General features: G+C 47.1%; 7 protein-coding genes across 7 annotated transcripts; 2 read left to right on the top strand and 5 right to left on the bottom strand.

Annotated features, from left to right (window-relative positions):
• Positions 1–325: 325 nt before the first annotated feature.
• EDB91DRAFT_1083733 (uncharacterized protein) lies at positions 326–2060 on the bottom strand (the record flags this gene model as incomplete). The annotated part of the gene is made up of 9 exons (XM_041315667.1): positions 326–434; positions 480–684; positions 739–742; positions 1187–1300; positions 1347–1426; positions 1448–1640; positions 1688–1810; positions 1872–1896; positions 1945–2060. The coding sequence occupies 9 exons, from the start codon at positions 2058–2060 to the stop codon at positions 326–328; spliced, it is 969 nt and encodes a 322-aa protein (XP_041175102.1).
• A 512-nt stretch (positions 2061–2572) lies between these two features.
• On the bottom strand, positions 2573–3080 carry EDB91DRAFT_1083734 (uncharacterized protein; the record flags this gene model as incomplete). Its single annotated transcript, XM_041315668.1, has 2 exons — positions 2573–2905; positions 2931–3080. The coding sequence occupies 2 exons, from the start codon at positions 3078–3080 to the stop codon at positions 2573–2575; spliced, it is 483 nt and encodes a 160-aa protein (XP_041175103.1).
• A 7029-nt stretch (positions 3081–10109) lies between these two features.
• Positions 10110–10685, bottom strand: EDB91DRAFT_1083735 (uncharacterized protein; the record flags this gene model as incomplete). The annotated part of the gene is made up of 3 exons (XM_041315669.1): positions 10110–10265; positions 10316–10501; positions 10629–10685. The coding sequence occupies 3 exons, from the start codon at positions 10683–10685 to the stop codon at positions 10110–10112; spliced, it is 399 nt and encodes a 132-aa protein (XP_041175104.1).
• A 1103-nt stretch (positions 10686–11788) lies between these two features.
• Positions 11789–14665, top strand: EDB91DRAFT_1295475 (uncharacterized protein; the record flags this gene model as incomplete). Its single annotated transcript, XM_041324910.1, has 7 exons — positions 11789–12068; positions 12958–13062; positions 13119–13151; positions 13211–13243; positions 13303–13335; positions 13967–14094; positions 14501–14665. 7 exons carry the CDS (start codon positions 11789–11791, stop codon positions 14663–14665), a joined length of 777 nt encoding a protein of 258 aa, XP_041175105.1.
• A 234-nt stretch (positions 14666–14899) lies between these two features.
• EDB91DRAFT_1295476 (uncharacterized protein) lies at positions 14900–15650 on the bottom strand (the record flags this gene model as incomplete). Its single annotated transcript, XM_041324911.1, has 3 exons — positions 14900–15111; positions 15195–15430; positions 15477–15650. The coding sequence occupies 3 exons, from the start codon at positions 15648–15650 to the stop codon at positions 14994–14996; spliced, it is 528 nt and encodes a 175-aa protein (XP_041175106.1). The 3' UTR covers positions 14900–14993.
• Positions 15651–17464: 1814 nt separating this feature from the next.
• On the bottom strand, positions 17465–19722 carry EDB91DRAFT_1083738 (uncharacterized protein; the record flags this gene model as incomplete). Its single annotated transcript, XM_041315670.1, has 9 exons — positions 17465–17990; positions 18093–18208; positions 18264–18339; positions 18389–18666; positions 18776–18900; positions 19013–19038; positions 19123–19137; positions 19236–19498; positions 19690–19722. 9 exons carry the CDS (start codon positions 19720–19722, stop codon positions 17465–17467), a joined length of 1458 nt encoding a protein of 485 aa, XP_041175107.1.
• Positions 19723–23538: 3816 nt separating this feature from the next.
• Positions 23539–24091, top strand: EDB91DRAFT_1250497 (uncharacterized protein; the record flags this gene model as incomplete). Its single annotated transcript, XM_041323232.1, has 2 exons — positions 23539–23571; positions 23630–24091. The coding sequence occupies 2 exons, from the start codon at positions 23539–23541 to the stop codon at positions 24089–24091; spliced, it is 495 nt and encodes a 164-aa protein (XP_041175108.1).
• Positions 24092–24522: the final 431 nt, after the last annotated feature.

Genomic DNA, 24522 nt, shown 5'->3' on the forward strand with positions numbered 1-24522 from the left:
CAGAATTCTTTTGGAGGTCTGCAATGCTATTGAGAACCATGGGATGTGAACATTGTGTTGTACTTGATACAACAGTGTAATAGTAACAATAGGTGCCGGCCCTTTCAGATAGTACATATGCTGAGACAAGGAGATGTGAATGAAATGTATACAAAGGGAGAACAATGATACCTTTGAGACTCTAGTCTGAGTCTGAGTCCCAGTCACTAGAATCCAACTCTGTGTCAGTTCCTCTCAAACCTCCGGCGAACTTGAGCACCCAACCAGGCTCTTTGTTTTCCAAGACTTGGAATGAGGAGTGAGGGAAGAACCAAACATTAGATACTCATCCTGGTGTAATGCCGTCTTCAGTAATACCAGGGAGTGGCTTCCACGGTCCTATCCCATGGTGGAGGGCTCCACCCATGAGGATTATGACATCCCCAGGACAGTATCTAGAAAGAATGAGCCCAATAAGCTGTACAAAGTGAAAGGCTTACTTGAGTTTGAGCTTGAGATTGGTGATGTAACATTCTCCGCCTGTAAATTTACCCATGTTGAAGATGATAGATGGACCCGCATCTAAGCCATCCTGATGGGGCATGACTTGTAGTTTCCACACCAGGACTCTTCCAAGGAGGGGCCCTGGATCAGTTACTGTCCAATGGCCAGTGAGAAAGGCAGCTTCATATTTGGCATAGAATGCTGGAAATTGTTACAAACTCAGTTGGTTCTGTGCTAGATACCCGCAAGGAGTACCGATCTAGTGCAATGGTCGTCTTTTGTTTATAAGACTACCCAGACAGAGAGTAAGAAGGTAGAGTAAGAAGTAGATTGATAGAAGCGATGAGGCTTGCTATCTAGCTATCATGCTTTCCCTCTGTCTTGAGGTTTCAGAAGTGATACTGAGTAGATTCAAGTTAAGGACTACTACAGCGTATGGAGTCCTTTATATACGAAAACAGAGGTACTGTTTGAACAGTAAGGGTCAAGGGTAATACCGACAATGCGGTAAGGGCATAGGGTATGAGTCAGAGATAATGGGTAAACCATACAAGTGGTGCAAGAATGATAAGCCAGTACAGATAAGCCGAAAGAACGGTTAGATGGAAGTTGCTTTGACGACGGATAGTGTTGGTAATTGATAGGAGTAAATGAATAAGCAGGTTTGAGAAGCTTATGTAAGTCTCTGTAACAGAAATGATACCTGGAACATTTCTCCCAACAGAATAGCCAACTCCTGGGTGTCCTCAAAATATGCATGGACGTGTAGGGCCCCATGAGTGTTAGAGACCATGTCGGCTGAGGGATGAAGGCCATGCTAGAAAATGCATAAGTAACATAGAGGCAGGATAGATTGCACTCACAATGATAGGATCATGGGCCTGATCTGGCCATGCATGTACTAGGTGTCTGGCACCAGTACACTTGGATGCAACAGTATGGTCTTCATAGACATATTCAGTACCTGCATAGATAAAGCTCCTATGTATGCCATCTTCATGTGGGTCTTCCGAGTCCTGAGCACTGTCAACCTTAATGTATTGCAGGAGATGGTCTTCCTGGCAATGGCGTCCATCCTGGGGGCTTTTATGGATGCCTATGTGGTGGAGGAGGGTTTGTACAGCCACCATGGCCTTGGCAAGCACTGCTATCCTATCCTCTGCAGTAAGTTGCCTGTTATCTAACAGAATTACTGAAAACTCACCTGGATACCATCAAAGTATACCTTTTCGCCCTCTTCAGCTGCCCGATCTAAATCGTCAGAGGATCTCCCCATAGACAAGGGAGTGTTGGGCCCAGGAGCATAGTAATTGTAAGCAAAGGGGCCCTGTAAGATTGGTGATTAAATCTATAAGTCATACCAATATTTCTTGCTGACATCGACTCACCAATTTTGGAGCAGGCCCAGCACACCTTCAGGCAAAATAAGCCACCAAGGGCTGATCATGTTCATCAAGGAACATTCCCGAAGCTCCATCGCTTTCCCAGGTAGACATCTCTCGCATAGTACGTTGAGCTGTGTCCTTGGCCATATTCTTGGGGCCCTCTATGAAGTCTTGGAGCCAGACACCCTTCATATGATAGGTGGGAGTGTTGTCTTTCCAACATTTTGCATCATATGCAGCGTCTCAGCGGAACCGTTTGGCCCATTGATTGTTGGAGAGAGTTCGGTGATGGATGGCTGGGTCTAGGAGGCAGGGATCTGGGCAAGGGATGCCAGTAGTTTTATTCAATAAGGTCTTGTCTTTGCTGGTAAGCTTGGAGGCTGCCTGCAACACCAATATGGGGTCCGTTACAACTGTGGTGGACATGGTAGGGTGTAGGGAGGAGAAATGATCGGCAACGTGAATGTCTCTATGCTGGAATATGATAAACTTATGGAGTGAAACGGCAGGTACTTGATCCATACGGCAGCAAATGAAAATGCCAGTGCCAATAACTTGGCTACAGCACTACACACTGTTACATATCAGACACACGCTGCTCATCAGTTGTCACATTGCACTGCAATTTGCAACTAGTTGAGGAAATGTATTGGGAATGTAAGATATTATTGTGCTATCATCAACAGAAAAGTGCAGGAATAAGACTACCGCCACACGTCATCAAGGGCTGTGATACCAGACATAGGCATCCCTGCATTAAATGCAGTCACAGATACATAGCTCTGCCGTGGCATTAAGTCAACAGTGCTGGTCAGCATTCCGTCATTACACAAGGTCATGTGCTTTGTAGCCATAGCGACAAAACTGTCTCCAAAATTCTTGATTGCTGTTGTGAGGGTACCATAAGTCAGAGTTGAGGAGCTGTAGGTCCCTGGTACAATGCTTAAGTCTAACGGCTGGAAGAAAGGGACAGAGACATTGGTAACTGTCGGGGAGCCTGCGGGTTTACCCACAGGAACCGAGAACTCTACTTGTACCTGTAGTATACCTGTACCTGTATACCCAAGGGTACCAGCAGGTGTGGGTCTTTTGACAGGTGTGGTGATGGGTAAAGGCCAAGGTAACAACCACCAAGTAGCACAAGAGTGCAGGGGGAAGTGCTGGGAAGGTACAGGAGATCAGCGTGCACAGCAGGAGGCCAAGATTGAGCATGGTGGGAAGAGGGAAGAGGGAAGAGAGAGACTGCGACAAGTCATGGCAGCAGTGCCACGTCAGCAGGAGCTTGAGAAAGGTTGTGGTCAGGCATGTGGGGCAGAACCAGGTTAGCAAAAGGGTGCTGAATGGTCACGGTTGGATTTTGCTGGGCAGCAGGAGGTTACAGGAGGTTGCCCTTTTGCATGGGGGCTTGAACGTGCAGAGACAAGCTAGACTGAGCAGAAACAAGCAAAAACAACCAAGAACAGCTGAAAACAAGTAAAAACAAGCAAGAACAAGTGGAAAAGTATGCACCTAGATCAGAGACACAGATGCAGATGCACTACCTGTGACCCACAGCGGGTTACCCATACCTGTGCCAACGCCTACCTGCTGTAGGTTTGCTTCAGCAGCAATGAAGTTGGCAATATGGGTATGTGAAGTGGTGTCTTGCCTGGAGGTGTACTGATCAACAGTGCAGCAGGATTGAATGTGAATGATGGAACACGCCTTGAAGGGTGATGAGCTGTGGGCACACCAGATCTCACACAGATCTCAATTCACACCACAGCTCAAGTGCTCGTCCTCAAGGACTTGAAGTGATGAAGACGGTTGCAGGTTGCAGACCATTGTAGTGTAATGTTCAAGTTCAAGTGAGAACTTGAACATTGAAAGGTCATGTGATCATGTGATGGTTGGTGTTGTTCCCACTCTTTTGTCTTTGAACTTGAACATTACACTACAACGGTCTGCAACCTGCAACTGTCTTCATCACTTCAAGTCCTTGAGGACGAGCGCTTAAGCTGTGGTGCGAATTGAGATCTGTGTGAGTCTCTGCGCTTGGCTGCCAGACCTGTGTGAGATCTGGTGTGCCCACAGCTCATCACCCTTCAAGGCATGTTCCATCATTCATATTCAATCCTGCTGCACTGTTGATCAGTACACCTCCAGGCAAGTGGGGAGCTCTGGTGTCACCTCCCACAGGGAGCTCTGATGGCCACCTTCCATTAGGTCCATTTCTTCTTCTTCTTCTTCTTCTTCTTCTTCTTCTTCTTCTTCTTCTTCTTCTTCTTCTTCTTCTTCTTCTTCTTCTTCTTCTTCTTCTCTCTTCATGTATCTACACACTTCTCACTCACACCAGTTTTTCCCGCACTTGTGCCGCACGTCAACAATGTCTTGCATTTGCTGCAGCGCCTAACTCTACACCTCAACACTACAGTACTCTTGTCCCACCCACTGCACCTACTCACTCTGCACTCTCCCCATGTCCCACCAGCACTCAGTACCTCTTGCCACCATTGCACGCAGACTGCGTGTTTCTCATGCTAGTGCCTGTACTTAGTGCCAGCCACTTCAGCACCTTGGCACCCATGCTGCAACTTGCATGCACCACACGCGTTTAGCTGCCCGTACCCCATGCCTTCACACACTGCCACACCTTTGCACCAACATATGCCACCATACACTGATGCTCCCTCACCTGTGCCCCCGCTTTTCACCACCATTCAAACACTTTGCCAGGCCACATCACCAGTGCCAATACCATCACTTACTCCATCTGCAGCCCAACCTCATACCTATGCTGTATCACTCTCACACACCTTGTACCGTCTGCAACCCAGCCTCTACCCACTTGTCCCAATAATGCAATCACCCTCGAATGTCCACCACAATGACAACTGAACGCAAGGAAGGTAGACGATTAGAGGCTTGGGGCAGAAAGGTTTTCCTTGGTTCATCTATCCTTGACCTTTGCCTATCACCCCATCTTCTTTCTCATTGTATGCTACCCGTCTTGTTTCACCCTGTTCCACATTTCCCATCTATGTTTCTATGTTCCACCTCATGATACACTATTTGACACATTTTTCACCTACTGTGCACTACACCCTCTATATACCCCTGAGCCATGAAAAAAATGCATAAAATACATTTGAAGGACACATTTATTGATGTCATCTGTTTTGATCTGGCCCAAAATAGATGCTTGAATCACGACTCTTCTGCCTGAGTTGTTGTCCCACCTCTCCAATTGTATTGCTCCTGTACTTCTCCAATCAAGATGGAGCATCTTTGCCTTGTATGTAGAAGGACCTTCCCCACACAAAGATCACTCTCTGGTCATATTGCCCACTGCTTGCAGCTTAATCAAGCTCTCAAGCTCTCTGACATGTTACATTGTACCAGAAAACGGCACACATCTGAAAATGCAGCTAAGGAATCAAAACGGGCTCGGGTTGATGAGGAGGTAGAAAGGGATGATGAAGTGTGGGCAACAGATCATGGTGGGATGGAGGCAGACGGTGATATAGACGTTAACCAGGTATGTTTTGTCTGAATTGTTCGAGCAGCAACTTACAGTACATTTCAACCAGTTTGAGGATGTTGCAGGTCTGCCAAACATTTCACGGCCACATTCCCCTCTGCCTCCAGCTCCTACTGTCACTTCAAAACATTCTGGACACACTATCCGCATGCCACATCAATTCATCAACTATCTTCCAGACACACCTACATACCTCGCACACATGCCTCCAACCATCCAACAGCAATGTGCAGGCATTTTGAGTGACAGGAATACAGCCTCAGGTCACAGTGCTATGGCGCCATCATCCCAACCCTTACCACTGCCCCCTAATCTACCTGATCCTCCACCCCTGCTCACCCCCTTTGAAATACAACCAGATACATTCAGTCTGTATAGCATATACCCAACTCGTCCCACTCTAGCCCCAGAGGCTGATCACACACTGGAGGGTGTGACAGATGCTCCCACACTAGAGGGGTTACGTGCTACCCTTCCCAAAGTGCGCCTGGGAGTCTCTATGGAAATCAGTGATGATGATCTGTTTGGAGCATTCACAAACCCACCGTCAGCCCTACTGATGACTTGGCACTATTCTGGCAGTAATGCTAGTTCAGCAGCTGGACTCAATCATCTGGCTGAGTTTCTTTGCAACCCTCGTTTCAACTCAGCTGACTTAGTTGGGTTCAGTCATGCACGAGAGATCAAACGACTCGATGACTACCTCAAGCATAAATCAAATCCCTTCTGCGAAGAGTATGGGTGGCAGCAGTCAACTGTCAAAATTCGCTTATCCAATGAGAGGGCCAAGTTTCCCTCAGAGAATGACGCCCCCCAACTTGAGATCCCTGGCATTTACCATCACTCTCTCACAGATATGATCACTCAAACATTTGAGGATGACATATCCACTAGCTTCAATATGACTCCATTCCACCAGTACTGGAATGCGCCAGATAATCAAACTCTGGAAGTCTTCTCTGAATCCTACACCTCTCCTGAAATGATAAAAGCTTATGAAGAAGTGAATGCCATCCCATGAGATCCTGGTGATGACCTTGAGCACGTTGTTGCCTCGCTAATGGTCTGGTCTGATGCCACTCACTTGGCAAGCTTTGGCGATGCATCCCTTTGGCCCTTCTATCTATTCTTCAGCAATCAGTCCAAATATACATGGGGGGCCTACTGCTCATGCATGCCATCACTTGGTGTACATTCCCAACGTCTGTACACATTACTTTATAAACTCACTTTACTAATTATTTGCAGCTTCTAGATGATTTACAGGAGATCTATATTGATATATTCGGTGAACCAACCTCAAGCAGCACCTATACACACCTCAAATGTGAATTGATTCATGCCATCTGGGAGTTAATTCTTGATGGAAAGTTCATGGAAGCATACAAGCATGGCATTGTAATTTGCTGCAGTGATGGGATTACACAAAGAGTATTCCCCTGGTTTTTCTCATATTCTGCAGATTATCCTGAAAAGTTAGTCCATCCCAACACGCTGGTCAACTGAAATTGATTAATTACTCAGGATACTGCTAGCCAGCATCAAATTCTTGGGGCAGTGTTCATGCCCCCGGTGTCTTGTTAAGAAGTCAGACATTCACATGATGGGAATGATGCTAGACATGAGGCGGCAGGTCACACGGGAGTGTATTGATGACCTGCGACATCAACAGCGAGTGGAAAATGCTCACAAATTGATCTTCCAACTTGGAGCTCCAGTAGATGGCAGTCGTGTCAAGGCAATTCTCAATGAGGAATCATACGTGCCAATTCATGTAAGCATTGTTCCACAACCATCTATTTTACACTCACACTGACCTTGAACATTAGAACACATTTTCTCAACGATTACTCAACTACGGTATCAACATGTTTGCGCTGTTTGTGGTTGATCAACTACACGAGTTTGAGATTGGTGCTTGGAAAGCTATTTTCACGCATCTGATGTGAATCTTGCATGCAGCTGGGGGAACTGCAGTACAGAGGCTGAATGAGTGGTAAGTCATGTATTTTTGATATGCTGCATCTGTTTCCCTGTGTCCATTATTCATATACTAACAACCTAATCAGATACAGAATGGTCCCTACCTTTGGTAGAGGCACAGTTCGCTGTTTTCACTATAACACTTCATCTATGAAAAAATTGGCTGCCTGTGATTTTGAGGATCTCCTACAGGTAAGCACTAGGCTATACGATCTGTATCACATATTATTTAAATTTTTGTGTCAGTGCGCTATTCCAGCATTTGAGAACTTATTGCCTGAGCCTCACAACGCCATCATTCTGGACCTCCTTTTCAACTTAGCATCATGGCAATGGGTATGCAAAGCTTTGAATGCATACCACTGACACGCTAGCTCTGTTTAACACTGCCACTGCCGTCCTTGGTCAATCAGTTTGAAAATTCTACAAGACAACATGTGATCACTATCACACAACAGAGCTCCCTCACAAGCATGCAGCATGAGGACATCGAGAGGTTGCATTAGCTGCAAAACAACAAGGAACATCTACAACTCCGAGTCAGAAGAGTTCAGCTGGACCCAAGCACAAGTCCCTTAACCTCTCAACTTACAAGTTTCATGCGCTTGGCGACTATGCTGACACAATTAAGTGGATGGGCACAATAGATAATTATTCTACACAGCCGGTACATTTCATTTTGATATTGATAGTGCTATTGCTCACCTACAATTATATCTCTCCTTAGGGAGAACTTGAACATTGGCATGTCAAACGATGGTATCCAAGGACACCAAAAAAACAAGAAGACAATGGTTGCAATGATGACTCACATTGAAGCCTGTGAGCGACTCATCGCAAAGGTACTTGAACAATGTAAAAAGACCCATGGGTCCTTGATACAGCAAGAGGGGCATGAGCAGCGTACATCACCCTCAGCACACTACCACATATCAAAATATGCCAAGTGCTCATATGATATATTTGCATGGCTTGGCAAGCTTGACAATGATGCGGCAATTGACGTGAGTATTTCACCTATCACACCCTTACTTTGTATCCATTGATGTGATGTCACAGAACTTCATTCCACACCTTAAAGATCACTTGCTGGCACAGCTCTGCAGCTTGGATTACTCTGGTTATGAGCACAGTTTCTCTGATGACGACAGGAATCAGGTCACCTTCACCAATAACCAACTCCACGAGCACAGTGTACTACGTGTCAACTACACAACATACGAAGAGAACAGGACTCAATCAACCCTCAAACACATGCTGACATCATGATGCTGTCACACAAGGACAATGATGACCGACATCCTTACTGGTATGCCTGTGTAATCAAGATTTTCTACCTTGATGTTTGGTATGATGGCCAGGGTGCTATGCAGGCACCAACCTGTATGCATGTGCTTTTTGTACACTGGTTCGGGTGCAACATTGATTTCAAAGCTGGGTGGTCAGCAAAGCGACTCCACCGCATCGGTTTTTTCAAGCAGGATGACCCTGAAGGTTTTGGTTTCATAGATCCTGACCATGTCATTCATGGTGTACATTTAATTCCTGGATATCAACATGGACGCACTGACACTCGACTTGGGCCTTCATTTGTGCATCCTGCAGAAGATGACAATAAAGATTTCTCATGTTTCTATGTGAATCAGTACATGTTTACTATCCATTGGTATTGCTATTCTAATCTATCTATGTACTAGTTTTGTAGATCATGATATGTTCATGCGCTTTTGAGGTGGTGGTGTTGGCCACAAAGTAATGCAGGAGTGGGATGAATTTTTGAGGAATGATGGCACTGCAGCATCACAGGATGAAGAAGTCATTGAGCTCAGAGAGGTTGTGTCACGAATTCCTAATACGAACCATTTTTCATTTCTCGGTTTTCCTTCGGCTACTTCCAGTACCCGAGCCGGTCATGTGACTCCTCGTCATATGTCACCCGTTGCTTCTCCGATTGGCTCCCCTACTCCACAGGCTAGAACAATCTCGCTTCCTAAAGAAGAACCGGTCGGATCTTGGGTTTCTATTTAGTAACCGTCTTACTCAGTCGCTTATATATCATGATGTCATACTTACTCATCTGCAGTATCGTACAACTCTTTTCTCATTGGCTGATTTCTTTCAGACTCCTACTCAATGTTATGTATAAAAGTAGGGTAGTTAGCGTAAGAGCTCCTTAGACTTAACCTCTTCGTTTCTACTGTTGTAGTGACCTAGACGTTCAACGCTCAATCTATCCTGTTGCTCATCATCATCTCTGACCGAGTCCTAGTGGTTGTGTACTCACCTTCAACATTATTGTTGGATGTCGGTCATAACAGGTTGTGGATGAAGTTGTGGATGACAATGACAGTGAGGGGAGTGCTTCTGAAGATCTGGGTGATGAGGGGAATCCTGTTCAAGTTGGGGCTGATGGGGAGGACAATGAATTTCTTGCACAAGAGGGGTACAGTGCCTTATAATTGAGTGATGGTTGTCTATACTTTTGTTTTCTCATTGTAGATGTACTATCCTTGACACAAACTACCCAGTAGACCTGTCCAACAGTGGAGTTCAGGCCCAGGAACTTGAAGCAGGGGAGGAGAGTAGCGAGAAAAGTTCATTGGTTTTCCAGAATCAAAACAATGTACTGCACCATCGTACTATATGTAATACAAATCAACTATCATTCGTACATGTGATCATCAATCATGAATCATTCTGCGAACTCGAGAAAATGAAACCAAAAAAACATATTGCTGTCACATGAAGTGCATCTTTTTGGCCAGGTTTGTGTGCTTATCCTTGAAATTCTTCCTCCATCGGTCAAGGTCGAAAGTGTCATCATTGCTGGAGATAGTGGCAGTGTCAAAACCCATGGTGGGATTAAAGTGGAACACGCCATGTGCACAGACAAGCTAGTAGTAGTTAAAATTGCATGTGTGCATAGAAGATGGAATGAACTCACATAAACCAATGAGTGCAACTTGTCGATTTTTTCTTGATGTGGGTGCTGGACCGACATCATCGCTTCATACTGTGCAGCATACCGATCAAATGAATAGACGAGAGAAGCCACAGAGGGCTGGTTGACAATGATGCCCAATGAGTCCACCCTCCAGCACTCCCCCAAGTGCCAAATACCACCACTTCTCTACCACTGGAAGAAAGTGGGCACAGGGCTTCTCAGATCAGAGTGATTTTGGAGGGTCTCACTAGTATGACAGTCTACTACTATTGCCACTGGCACTGAGTCACTGCTGAATCAGTGCTGAGCTTACACTAGCTAGCTCATGGTACTGTATCAGGTACTGGCCCCACTGCCAGTGGGGTATCATAGAATGTCATTTGAATGTTGCTATTACCACTGAATGTCAGCCTGATCACTCCAGCTATTGCATGATTCAGCCTCATCATAAATATGAACATCATTTTTGATGAACTACGCTTGTCATCTAAGAGCTACGAAATCACATAACCAGAATCCTAATCAGGCAGTGTCAGGTTTTTGGACTTTTGGTGATGTGGTAGCAGCTGTAGCGAAATTGTCATTTTTGGGTCACGTGGACGTTAATAACGTGTTAATAACCCTAGGCAACCTTTTCGTCCGTACCCTATTACTCACGCTGTTCTACGCTCGAGCCAACCAGATCTCTTTTTATTCTCTAGCATTACAGCGTCTTCTCCGCTACGCTCCACGCTGGTATCCATCTTCTCGTACCCCAAAGCATACTACATCATACTCTCCTCTGCTTCACCTGCGCCACCGCCGTCAGCAAGGATCTGGGGAAGCTCATTGTGGTACTTGTTGGCGGCTGCGCTAAGAGAAAGGAGGAGGGGCTCGATGAACGCGTGAAGAAGATGAGGATGTTTTTTTTGCGATATCGGGAGGTGCTCTGATGCGGATAAGAGATGTGACGAATAGAGAGAGCGGCATGATTGACTATACTATTGTTAGTTGATATAGGGATTAATGGGTGGACGTACGTGAGCAAGCCATAGAAAGTGAAGGTAAGTGCACTGGAAAAAGAGTGCTGAGTCTGCTGGATCGTGGTATCGGGATGGGTAATCTCTGCTGAGGCTCTTTTCTTGAGGTGCTGTCCATTTGCGCGAAGCTGGTGCATGCAAATCAAGACGTTGCTGAATCGACATCAACAGCGATCCTTGAATTGAAAATTCGAGCACGGTTCAATAGTCGGCGCTATGCTCGTTGATGACTTCGTCCTCCATATCTGCATTCCAGAATTCTGAAGTTGACCAGTCTCAGTGCAAGCACTTGGCTTTCTCAGTGATTGACAATCCTACGTCCTGGTATTAGCATTGGTAAGTGTCGTTCTTGATCATCTTAATGGTTCATCGCCATGATAAGTTTTGAACTTTGTAAAGCCATGACAATAGATATGTATATACTGGTGAGTTGCTTTACTGAGCACAGACTTGAATGTATCTGCTCGTAGCCGCGGCCCGAGAATGGCTTGGCGGCGTCGCAGCTTTTCAGACTGTAGTGAGTCCTGAGCATGACTGGGTCTATCAAACAGTGTCGCATTTCCCGACATGCGGGCTCATCAAAGCTATCGGGGATGGTCCTCTTTCCCTGATTCAGCAGCTCAAATCGGAGAACGTGAAATTGGAGGTTGTCGATGCTCATGGAGCGTGGGTCACCCCTGAGATTGTGGATCTGCACTCCCATATCAGCGTCGAAAGTGCGCCCAAGCTAAATGGTGAGTTTTCTTACTACTCCAGAGAACCATTTCCTGCAGGCACACACGACACGAACGCTCACTGACGGGCTGAACACCCACGATATGTCATACGAACTCCAGAATGAAATCTTGCCTTATGAGCGAGGGACGGTATATCAGTTATTGAACTTCTTTGTGCCTGTACGCGACGAAGTACCCCCATACTGGTGGTTTGTCAGATGCTGCTTGGCTCGAATGCCCTATGGCACGAAGCCTATGCATGAGGGAAGCACTCCGAGGTGATAACTCATAAGTATTTATCTTTATTCAGGGCTCAAGAAATTTCTGTCTATATGACGATTGACTTCATGTATTGAGGACATGTCCAGTGAGGGCAAGTATAGCCCGTGCCTACTGAAATCTCCACAGTTATATGTCCCCGTCTAGTTCTTTTTGATCGAACGAGAGAATTGTCGAATGGAGCCTCCGAGTGATAGCTCGGCTCTCATTATGACCCCTGCCACACACTTCCTTCTGCTCAAGCCTGACGACGGACTTCCTCGCCTCATTATGCACAAGCAAGTTGTGAACGGAAGAACGCTTTGCCTAAGCGAATGATAATGAAATAATACCCACTGGGTATTTTCATCAGACCCCGCCACGCACCTCCTTCTGTCTAGGCCTAGCGGCACACTTCCTCGTCTCCAAGTCGACGTGGCGCATCGAAAAAGCAGGTCGCGAATGGAAGAACACTTTGCCTAACCACATGACACGCAAAACGACACGATGATATAACGAAACGAAGGTCTCTGTGAATGAGTCTGCGAAATTGGTTTGATAATCGAGCTCGATATAAGGGCTCTACTCCCCGCATTGAATCTACAGCCAACACCCCAAGTAACACTCCATCAATCACTCTTACATCTAGCCACGATGAAGCTCGCTTTGTCTTTTGTTTTTGCTGCAATCGCTTTGGTACAGGTGACAGCGGCAGCACCCGTTATCGACGGGCGTGCCATTGGGCTGTTCGAACGTATGTCCCGACGAGCCTATTGTACCCCCACCCTGTCTAACCATATATGTATCCAGGTCTCGTTGCCGAGGGCTCCCCTGATGTCGAAGGTAATTCTTCAGTGCTACCCTCGGGTTCGCATGTTCTACTCACCTTGTTCCCAACATAGAAATCGAGAAGCGTGCCTTGAAGTTGTTCGCAGGTATGTCTCAATGTGTCTGTATCATCTACGCCCTGTTTAATGGGATACTCGTGGCATAGATCGCGCTGCTGAGGGCTCCCCTGATGCCGAAGGTAATTCTCTAGTGTCCCAATGTGCCCATAGTGTCTGCACCTTCTAACTAGATATGCGTCTAGATCTTCTTGCCGCCCGGAGCCATAGCCATAATTCCAAAGGAAGGGGGCACGATGTTGTAGGAGGGGTTGCATAGTCCGGCGGAGGTCAGAGTAGCTTGGTCGATCATGAGGGCCATGCCCGTTTCTCCCTGACTCCCGCTAATGATAAAGTCAAGCCGTGCACATACCCGGCCTTCTGGGAATGCCTCCCCATTTGTTTTGTTTTGTCTGCCCACCCTGTAGCAGTTGATGGCAATCGTCACTCCACGGCACGTTCAAATAGTCAAACTTGCAACTACATGACTTGTCGCTGCAACTGACAATCGGAGGTACAGGGTTCGGAGAACGTGCAGCGAGAAGAACAGCCCTTGATTACCTTGTCCCACAATCCACAGCTACAACGATATCATGAGAAACAACAGTGAAACAACAGTAGTTGTGGGGGCGATATTCCCTACCTCAGCACTTTCATTGGCTGCTCCCCTGCCCTTTCCTGGTAACATGATTGTACTCGGACCCTCTAGGTGATCGCCGGTTATGTATACGAACAAGGGACACCCGATCCACTGCTCACCTTTTGTTCTTCCAGCGAAGACTGTTACTGGCTTTGGTCCTGTGTGCCTCGCGAAGAAATTGGGCTTGGGGTGTTTTCGCAAGGGGATGTACTCATTTGCGAGTGGATGGGTGTCGAGAAGGGATGCGGATGTTCTAGAAGCGGTAAGCCGTAGCCTGGGGGGATGCCGGGAAACACGAGAGAAACAAGATGGTGACGAGGGATAAAATGACTATGAGTGCTTATCGTCAGTATTGCTACCCTTTGCGTGAAAAAAACAATCACCCGAAAAAGTCATTGTATGGATCATCTCGCGCTTCTTTGGTGATCCCATGTAGCGCCGACCTGTGACATTCCTGTGAGCAAGGGGAGGAAGGGATCAAATGCGAGAGCACCAACTTCTTCATGACTGGAGTCAAGTTTCCTGCGTGTAGCTTGTAACGGTTCCATGCAGGTCTTGCGCTTGCGCCCTGGAATGTCCTTGCAGGCGGAAAACTTCGAACTGACGGGGAAGAGAGGCATCGCCGGCAGACAGGAGAGAAAGGTCGCACGCTTACGAATCCCAACTAGGAACGCGACGAGGCTATAAGCGCAGCGCCAGAGAAGGTCGCTATAGAAGTCAGTGCAAAGCACACCACAGCGGTGGTCATTGCATATCTTATGCAGAAGACGCCCTTTGTGTCCCCGATCACTGGTGGGCGAAAAACAGTTGCAGGCCAACCTAGAATCGGGTAGCTCCGCCTAATCTCATCTTGCCATCCCCTCAGATACTCTTATAGAATGCCTTGAGCTTGAGAACGAGCTGCACACTCCAATGTCCTTCATCCTGGCGAACTGTGGGCAGATGTAGTATCAGGATAGAGATACTGCTACCTTTTGTTCTGACCTCTTTTGAACCTCTTAGTCTTATCCTCGGTTGTGATGATGTCAGTTCAACCCAATCCAAGTGAAGGAGTGGAAGGAAAATGCAAGCAATGTCTGTATCGCCATAACTATTACACAAACCAGAAATATCCACTTCGCGAAAATGAAACAAAATCTGAGTATAAGTTAACACAAATATTCAGAAATGAGTGGTGATAAAAGCAGCCATGGCTGCAACGGCGGTCAGGAAGCCCGTCTCCACATTCATTCCAACGGCGGCTGCGTTAGTACCAGTAGGGGTAGTGCTGGTAGTTGAACTGGTGGACGGCACAGATGTGGTCACGTGGTCATGAATGGATTGGTTAGAGACGATACCCTGAGGTGTAATAATGCTACTTACGAAGTAGAGGAAGTGCTAGATTGTGTGCTAGAGCCTCCTGAAGAAATTGACGCCGTGATGTTGAATTGGTCGGACTGAGCGAGCAAGGTGTTAAGATCTTCAGCATTGACAAGGTTGACTTGGAAGGCATAGCCCTCAGGCCAGCCTCCGCTTGGAGCACTGCAGACGGTCTGGCCCAAAGTGCCGTTAATATATTGATCGAGGATCTGAGAGCCCTGGGGCATGGCGGCCGGGTTCTGATAAAAGAATATTAGAAGTCCTCGGTAGAGCGCACGTCAATACACATGCCTGGTTGGTCAACATCACCGTGAAGTTCAATGGGTCGGTGTCAACGCGCACCCACGTCATGGAATTGGGACCAGCAGTCGTCCAACCATGAGGACCACCAGGAGTAGTGATCTGGTAGGCAAAAGTCGATGTAACGGTGGCCAAAAGGATAGCGGTGGGGGAGTGCATGCTGGCAGAACCAGTAGGCGATGGTAGACTGAAAAAGAGTCTGACTTCTTTTTGAAGGAAGACGAACGCGGTCAAAAGGCAAGTCGAGTGGGCGGCTACGTCGATACTCTTATCTCTCCAAGACGTAGTCCAAGCTGGTTATGACTCTAGAACCGAACCGACTCCGGACCACCCTGTGGGCAGTGAATGATGGAGCACAGGATTCTCCTATCATGTGTAACAAGTAGACTGAAAACATGCCTGCCAAGACATATTTGAGCTTGGCTTGAAACTTAACCCTGACTCCGAAGACGTATTCTGGCCGTCTGCAACCTGGGATGGAGAAAGCCCCAGCGCCTGCACTGAGCATGTCTCGTGGGAATTCTGAACCAACCAAGAACCAACACAGGGCGTCAAAATGATAAGTTTTTACCCCGACCTCGAGGAATTGGAGTCTTGCTACGAGAGCTAGATGACGGAGGTCGTTGAATGATTCAGAATATGCGTGTAATAAACAGAGGGCGAAATTAAGCTGGAGTACGGTACGGAATTACCAATCTCTCCGTGAGTGGATGCGGGACCTCGACTAATCAACATTAAGAAGTACTATCAGACAAACGACAGGTCTTGTTGGAAGTTAAGGCTGAACGCACCCTCGTATTTTCTTCTTGGGTCTCCCCAGTCATGCGCACGCAAACACTTCCACCGGTTGGTTCTGCCTGAACTTTTCCATGCACCAAAGAGTTTTCGCATAATACAACTGTCACGATACATCCTTCGTATCAATACACGTACGTTCCATCCACGTTCGCGTTTCATTCTCCGTTTCAACTGATCCTCTAATATTCAGCGTCTACGATATTCCTTTCCCTCAGTCTCTCTTCCTTGTTTCTAGTTTCTAGTCCGAGCCTCTCCACTCTTTGAGAGTAACTGGCAACGGACAACATAGGTGAGGAGTTACGGACCTCCGGTCTTGGATGCTCAAGTTTCCTGCGTATAGCTTGTTACCTTGAAGTATAGTTGTGAAAGCACGTACTGGAAGCTCAGGAGCCACGTCTTTTATCATCCACAAACTGATTTTTGTTGTCCCATCCGCCATAAGTTATGTATCTCTCATCTCAAGAGAATGATCACAGCGAAGCTGTTTACTATCCTGCTGGTAAAATGGCTGGCCGAGTGGCTCCATGTCCCATAGCTGTGCGATACCTCCATTGCCCACGCACGCCAGGACGTTGTGTTTGGGTGAAAGTGCGACAGAATATAGCACATGTTGTTCTGCTTGTGTTTGTGTCCCAAATGCAAATCGCCTCGTTGTATCTGCCTGATGCGATTTTATCGCCTAATGGTGAATATGCAAGAGCATACACCCTGCCTTGCTTCGATTTGATCGGGCCCACCTTGCTTCCGTTTTCGGATGAGAATTTCTCCATTGTCGGATCCGCTTGCAGTATGGTCTCTGCTGGGAGACCACAAGAATCTCAACAACACCTCGACACGATCTGTCCAAACGCCCCTGACTATCTCTCCGTCCCCGTTCCACTGCTCAAAGAAAAGGCTAGCGGTCCCACTTCAAGTTGTAGAGTTGTGTACATGCGAGAGATCCGCACATATAATGACTAACAGTATTTGAAACTGTACAAAACAGTACGTCCTTCTCAGCTCCAACAGTCTGGCAGTGATGATGGACTCAGAAAATTGGCAGCGCACAAGCGCCTCTGTGTTATCTTCTAAATCAACGAGGCATTAGCCAAGGTATCCGAACGCATAAGAGACCGACACTGCCACGCACCTCACCTCTCGCAGAACCAATCAGTTATGCCCCTAACTCCGACGCCTCATGTGCTTCCTGACAGGCGTATCCGATACAGCTGATGGGACTCGTTTCTTAGCACCTGCACTCCACCCGCTCGTGCCGAGCAGCAGCACATCAGACGAAGACCTTGGCAGCATATCTCTTCGTCTTCCTCCGCATCCTCGTCCATTGCATCGCCCGGGCTGTCAGAGGAGTTGTGCGAAAAAGGGACAGACGTAGGAGGAAGGTCCTCATCGTCAATGTCGAGAGGCGTAAGACTTGAGCTGCGGGCGGTGGGAGGGCTTGAAGATCTCCCAGTGAGACATGGATTTGAGCTCCTTCCTGCAATATGCACGACACTTGAACTTCTCTTGGCGGGGCGTGAAGTTGAGCTTCTAGCTATAGGTATGGGACTCGAACTCCAAGCTGAGGCGTTTGACTTGGCGTGAAGGAATCTCTTTACGGGAGCAGCGACTACGAGGGTGATGGCCCGCACTGCGTGTGATTGAGAGGATTGGGGCTGAAACTGAGAATCGGTGCGTCCGATGATGCGCTTAGCGGTTTCTGCTCTGGAAGCTTTGATTTAAACCTAGAACGATAGCCTCATTATGACTGTACATGAAATGAACACCTACATGGGCTCCACAAGTTCGTCCTCGCAAAGTTTTTACATCCAGTCATGTTCGTTCTTATGGCGAGTTCCGCGCGCGCGAGATGTATCCATGAGGGATTCGAGACGCTCGACGGAGGAAGGGGTGATCAAGTTCGGTTTCTCCTCTTCCGCGAGCTACTGGATTTAATTTAACGGGTGAAATGAAGGACATGTTATCTATGGGTGGCACTTCGACAGGTGGTAACTGGGTGCACATTACAGGGGGAAAGAGCTTGAGGAAGTACAGCAGAATCTGGATTTGAACTCTATAAAGGGTATTATGATTCGCGCAGAAGTAAGGTAAAGAGCACTTACTCACGTTGTTCCATGCACTCGAGCCAGCCAGATCTCCACTCATCCTCTAGCATTGCAGCATCTTCTCGCTTGAGGGTTTCGCTACGCTCCGCGCTGGCATCGGTCTTCTCGTACCCCAGAGTATACCCACACCACATTATACTCTCCTCTGCTTCAACTGCACCGCCGCCGTCAGTAAGGATCTGGCGGAGCTCGTTGTGGTACTTGTTGGGGGCTGTGCGAAGGGAAAGGACTACTAGAGGAGGGCTCGATGACCGCGTGAAGAAGGTGGGAATGGTCTTTTGCGATATCGGGAGGTGCTCTGATGCGGAGCAGAGACGAGACGAAAAGAGAAAGCGGCATGATAGACTATGACGTTGTTATAATTATGGTTGGAGCAGAACTTACATGAGGAAGCCATAGGAAACGGTGAAGAAAAGTGCGCTGGACGAAGAGGGCTGGCTCTACTGGATCATGGCCTTGGAGTGGGTTTATCAGAATATTTTCTTGGGTTGTAGTCCATTTGAATGAGGCTGGTTTATGCAAAACAAGACGCTGCTGAATCGACATCGACATCGACATCGACGCACTAGAGATACGCTTCACGTGACCGCGTTCAACAACAATGTAAGCCCGGTGGCTTACCTGAGTTCCCATAATCAGCATAAATACTGTCCGAGATAATGAAACATGAGCTTTCATTATCACTACCTTTTGGCGTAACGGTTAAGGGACGACAGTCTTGACCTACTTACAAACAACGACTAATACTGTAGCCGCTTTCCAATATACAGTAAGCAACACGGTACAGTTTTCGACACAGTGATTTACGCGTTCTTGTGACTAACCCACCACTGAGGGGCGTCACCCAGAAAATTCGTCAACAACGTCATTTGCTCTTCGGTAGGTCGTGCTAACGGGATCATCCGAACAAACAGCGAGGACCCCTACGACAACTTCTTTGTTGTCGTCTACAGCTTCGTCCTTGTCCTTGACCTTGCTTTCAAAACGTATAGTGATCTCTTTCTCGACCTTGCGCCGCTCTGGGTCAATGCAATGCTTGAGCTCAAAATAAGCAAGAGGCTGCAACGCATCCTGGATCCAATAGCGAGCCAACGACGTTCGGGTGTACTAAAGGTGGGGATGGATGTACATTTTGCTCTCGAGGTCGAGCAAGTATGTTCGGTTGACGCGATAGTCGTAGTATTGTTCATGGAGCGCTCTAGGTGGACACTGGATATCGATTTAAGGTGAAGCCACCCCAGAAAGCTATGGCTTGTAGGTCAGATAGACTCTGGAATACGATACTGATGAGTTCAAACCTGAAGACTCTGACGCAGTTGCTGGATGGACATTGATAATATACGAGAAGAAAATGGATGATAGGTAAGTAAGTTGGATGATGGTATTGAGACCCGTTTTACCGAGCTCGTTCACATAGTACATATTGGAATACAGCCACAGGTTCAAGCCCACAAGTGAGGTATAATTGACCAAGTATCAGCCACAATTGTCATCGGCGAGTTCTTCGGCAATACATGATCAATGTTACGCTCAGCGTCGACTGACGTCTTAGCAGTAATCAAAAGTAGTCGAAAGTTCTAGCTAACACCCTAGTGTTAGAGTCGTACGAGTAAAGCAGTAGTATTGCAGGTCCTGGTCTGCGTAGGTCAAGTTAAAGAGTACAAACGGTAGAGACGAGGTATATATAAAGGTATTGAGTCGGCGAATGAATAATAGAAGCGGAGCTTCAATAATAATGAGCCAATGAGAAAAAGGGAAAGAGAATCGTACGATGGAATGTTCTAGAAGTACACGTATTAGAAGAGTGAGCAAGTGAAGATGTGAAGATGTGAAATGTGAAGATGTGAAAGGTGTGACATGGTGTGACGGTGACGAGGTTTAGGGGAAAAGGATAACCGTAACAATCAATGGTCGACTCGATATCGATCACCCACAGTGGACTGTCTTACAATACCTTTCCTTCACCCCATGGGCAGTATCTGATTGACAGCCCGGCCCGATCCAAAACATTACACAATGGCAACAAGCAGACAATGCATTAGCAGTGCGCAGCTGTCCATTTGAGTGAGACATGTGTATGCAAAACAAGACGCTCATGGGTCGAAATAAACAGACAACACGTCACAATCCAGTTGATTCAGTGATTGGCGCTATGCTTGACCTTCTTCAAGGTTTGAAGGTTCCACGGCAGAAGTGCCCTTGCCGTGTCAGTGGCCGCCACAAGAAACGGCATATTTCTAAATGCATCACTGTTGGTCTCAACACCTAGAAACGTTACAAACCTGGCCTTGTCGTTTTCTCATCTAGCTCTTGGTATATTTATCTTCTAGTGTTGCTTTGAACCAATTCATCTGGTAGCCAATTATCCGGTGAGTCAATTTCTCCCTTCGAAGTCTGCGGTCCTAGTGATGTGCTGGGCCCGCGGAGGGCTTAGGCCTGGCCTGAGATTTTTCCAGGTCCATGCCCATGGCTCAGGCCTGGCTTTGAATGATTTTTAGTGCGACACATACCAATAGTGCCTACTCTTCCGTACAACCTGTGAATGGCCAGATGTACCTGGCGCCATCATATACGTTCCCACCACGCAAGCGGTATCGTTTCCGGTTACTGGACACGACGCGCAAGCCCAACTACATAAGTATGTTTTCTCGATCGATAACCGTAAGCTACCATCATATGGCTCAGACGTTGAGCCACTCGTGGTAGGCTCCGTTTACATCTACGCTGCACAGCAGGCGTCCGGAACTTCTTCATTCTTGCGAAAAACCAGAATTATTGGGTGCGTGTAGATACCCAGCTTCTGTCGTGCTGAAGTCGCAGAAAAGAAAGACTGACAGCACATAGGCTGTCTCCAGCCATAGATGATAGACCAAGTCACTGGCCGAAGATTCTTCCTCTGGGTCTGAGTGCAAACACGCATGAGGGACGCAACGCTCCACAAGTGTTGCCGGTAGATCCTTGCTTACTGGTCGGGTAAGCGAGCCAACGGCAGAAAATGCAATGGCGACAACAAGCGTAGTACTATGATCACATAGAGAATTCGTAGCGGAAGGCAATCGCTCAACTGGTAAATTTCGGTTCGATTCAGAAATAGTGGTATGATTGCGCTACCCAGAATATCCGCCAGTATCAAATGTATCTCCTGTACCTGTACCCAAGATACACAATTCCAAAAAACCGATGGGATAATACAACAGAAATGGTTAATGAACGAAGTTGGAACGAAGTGTGTAGTAATTGTAATAAGGTCGAAGCATGAACGAAATTGGAACGAAGTGTGTAGTCATTGTAATAAGTGAAGTGAAGTGAGACGCAGTGTAGCTCAGGAAACCCGTAGTTTAAAACACTACAGATGATGTCGCACTGTCCAAGCTACTATTGAGCAGTGTTCTTGAGCTGTAACACACGAGAGTGAGCTATCGTCGTCCCGAGAATTAAAAAACATTACTTACGTCCATATATGAATAGCGCTGCACGCGTTCAAGCAATGACGCAGTAAGAGCCCCCGGTGCCTGATTGATACTCCTCGTCAACTGGTGTCAACGAGGCAGGACTCCCCTCATCGTCAGCCTTTGAAGCAGACAAGATAGCGAGGATGTTTGAGAATGCGTCCATTTCTGATTGCGGAGTGGAACAGACGACGAAGCTGTGTCTTTACGAGTAGTAGAAGGTTCTGTTTGAGAGATGGCAGCTGGGTAAACTGCTGGTGTGCGAGAGTGAAAAGTCGGTTAAGCTGATGAATGTCGCACTTTCGGAGCTCTTATATACCTTTCCACTGCGACTTGACCTACGATGAGAACTTTGGAATCCCATACTTATGTTCCGTACTAATTGTCACTGAAATACCATTGTTAGACGAGATGCGCCAGCCAAAGCGCATCCGCCACGCTCATTAACACGAAGAAAATAAGCAAGCTGGCATAGCGAATGCATGACAATAAGGTCGTCCAAATTTGGCAACCGTAGTGTTCATGTAAAAGGTCCGACGCCGTTCGGTAATGATGAATTTTCATTCCAGGTACCTTTCGACTTGCGATACCATCCTGAAGTTTATTGTTCACCGGGACCGGTCGATCGAGCTTTTGACCTGGGGCGTGAAGTTCTGGGGTGTATCCACTCCAATTGAAATTAATCTGACACCAGCCTGAGTCACCTGAGTCGGGAGTCGGGAAATACGATCCATGGTCCACTTGATACTGAGTCAAGCATCTCCCTCATGTGACATACTATGTATGACACTCAGGCACTGCAACGTGCGCTGTGACCGTCCTGAAGCCCAAAGAGGCTCGATGATGTCACTGGCAGGAAATAGGTAACATGCAATGCGCCGTCAACCTCAGGGTGAAGCCCAAGCTCCCCGAATTGAAACATGACCGTTCGACATTGTGAGTCGGAAGCCTCAGTCGTGCGCTGGGCTCATGGCATGCCTGATGCCGTTGTCGTCAATTCGCCCCATAAAAATTCCTCAAACCCGTGCGGTGCACCATTATCCAATCCAAATGCTATATCAGTGACAGAATCAAGATAGAATCCCATACATCTTTTCAGCACGTTTCTGAAAGGCATCTACCACGGCGATATAACGAACTCAAGTGGTGCACACTGCATAGCCTATTCAACTGAGAAACGACTTCAAGTTATCCATGACACAGGGTCACTTAAACAATGTATCAACGAGTTGCAAGTAACGCTCCTGCAACACGTGACAGATGTATATCAAATATTGCCATGAAGAAGGCCGAACTCATCAACGAGCATAGCACCAATCCCTGAATCAACTTTATTGCAACGTGTGGTCACGTACAGCGTCTTGTTTTGCGTACACATGCCTCCTCTGCACATGTCAGTTGCATCTAATGACGTAGGTGACTCACCTTGCTGTCTGTTTCGAGCTGCGGAAAAAGAGAATGGCTACTAACGCATTGGCTGCTCGTGCCATTGTGTAATTTTTTTGCATCGGGCTGCTAATCGGATATCCACAAGGTGAAGAAAAGATATTATAAGAAAGTCCACAGTGGGTGATCGACGTACTATGATTGCGTGCCCACATGTATATAAACCGGAGCCTCAGTAAAACGGGTCGCAACACTATCATCCAACTCACTTACTTAGTAACTTATCATCCATTTGCTTCTCGTAAAATTCCAATGTCAATAGAGCAACTGCTTCAGAATCTTCAGGTTTGGGATCCATCAGTATCGTGTTTCACAGTCTAAGTATCTGACCTACAAGCCACAGATTTCTGGGTCGCGCTCCACCAAGTCGCGTCAAATCGATATTCGGTGTCCTCCTGTTCAACGTTATGAACAACACTACGGTTATCGCCTCAACCGAAGATACTTGCTCAACCTTGAGAGTAAAATCAAAACCAATCCCAACGCTTTCCACTACCCCTTGACGCTGGCTCGCAAGTGGATCCAGCATACGTTGCAGCTCCCTATTTTTGAGTTCAAGTATTGCATTGACCCGGAGCGGCGCGAGATCGAGGAGGTACCGGCAGATGAAGATGTGCATTATCAAGACGAGGATCGAGACGAGGACGAGAACGACGAGGACGACGAGGTTGTCATAGTGGTCCTTGCTGTTTGTTCGGATGATCCCGATAGCTTCGATGCACGACCTACCGAAGAGCAAATGACGTTGTTGACGAATTTGCTTGGTGACGCCCCCCAGTGGTGGGTTAGTTACAAAAACATGTAAATCCGCTTCGACACCAAATCAAGTAGGGAAAACTATATCGTGTCGTTTATGTACTTCACTACGTGTGCAAGCTGATACCTCGAAATTTGATTGTATCACATATATGCGTCTTTTATTATCAAGGTGGTTCTACAGAATTCCAGACGCGTCTGGTTTATTTTGCGTACTGTTGCCGTTGCCTTGCTATTGCAGCTGCAGTAATAGCTTCCTAACTGTAACGTTGGGCGGCAATTGTAAATCAACAGGTTAATCACTGGGTCGAGCTGATAGGCTCACAGTATCTATAGATAGTGAGCCCTCCCGTCGGACCATCGAGTAGTACGAAAATGATCTCATGCGACCTCATTTTCTGCGCACTATTCGTCCAGCTCCCGTTTCGCTGTTTCCTGGGGTTAAATGACACGGATCAGGCCAGAGGTCTGCTTTTCATG

The sequence above is a fragment of the Suillus paluster genome (assembly GCF_016628075.1).
Source record: "Suillus paluster strain FC165 chromosome Unknown EDB91scaffold_44, whole genome shotgun sequence".
Lineage (NCBI taxonomy): Eukaryota > Fungi > Basidiomycota > Agaricomycetes > Boletales > Suillaceae > Suillus > Suillus paluster.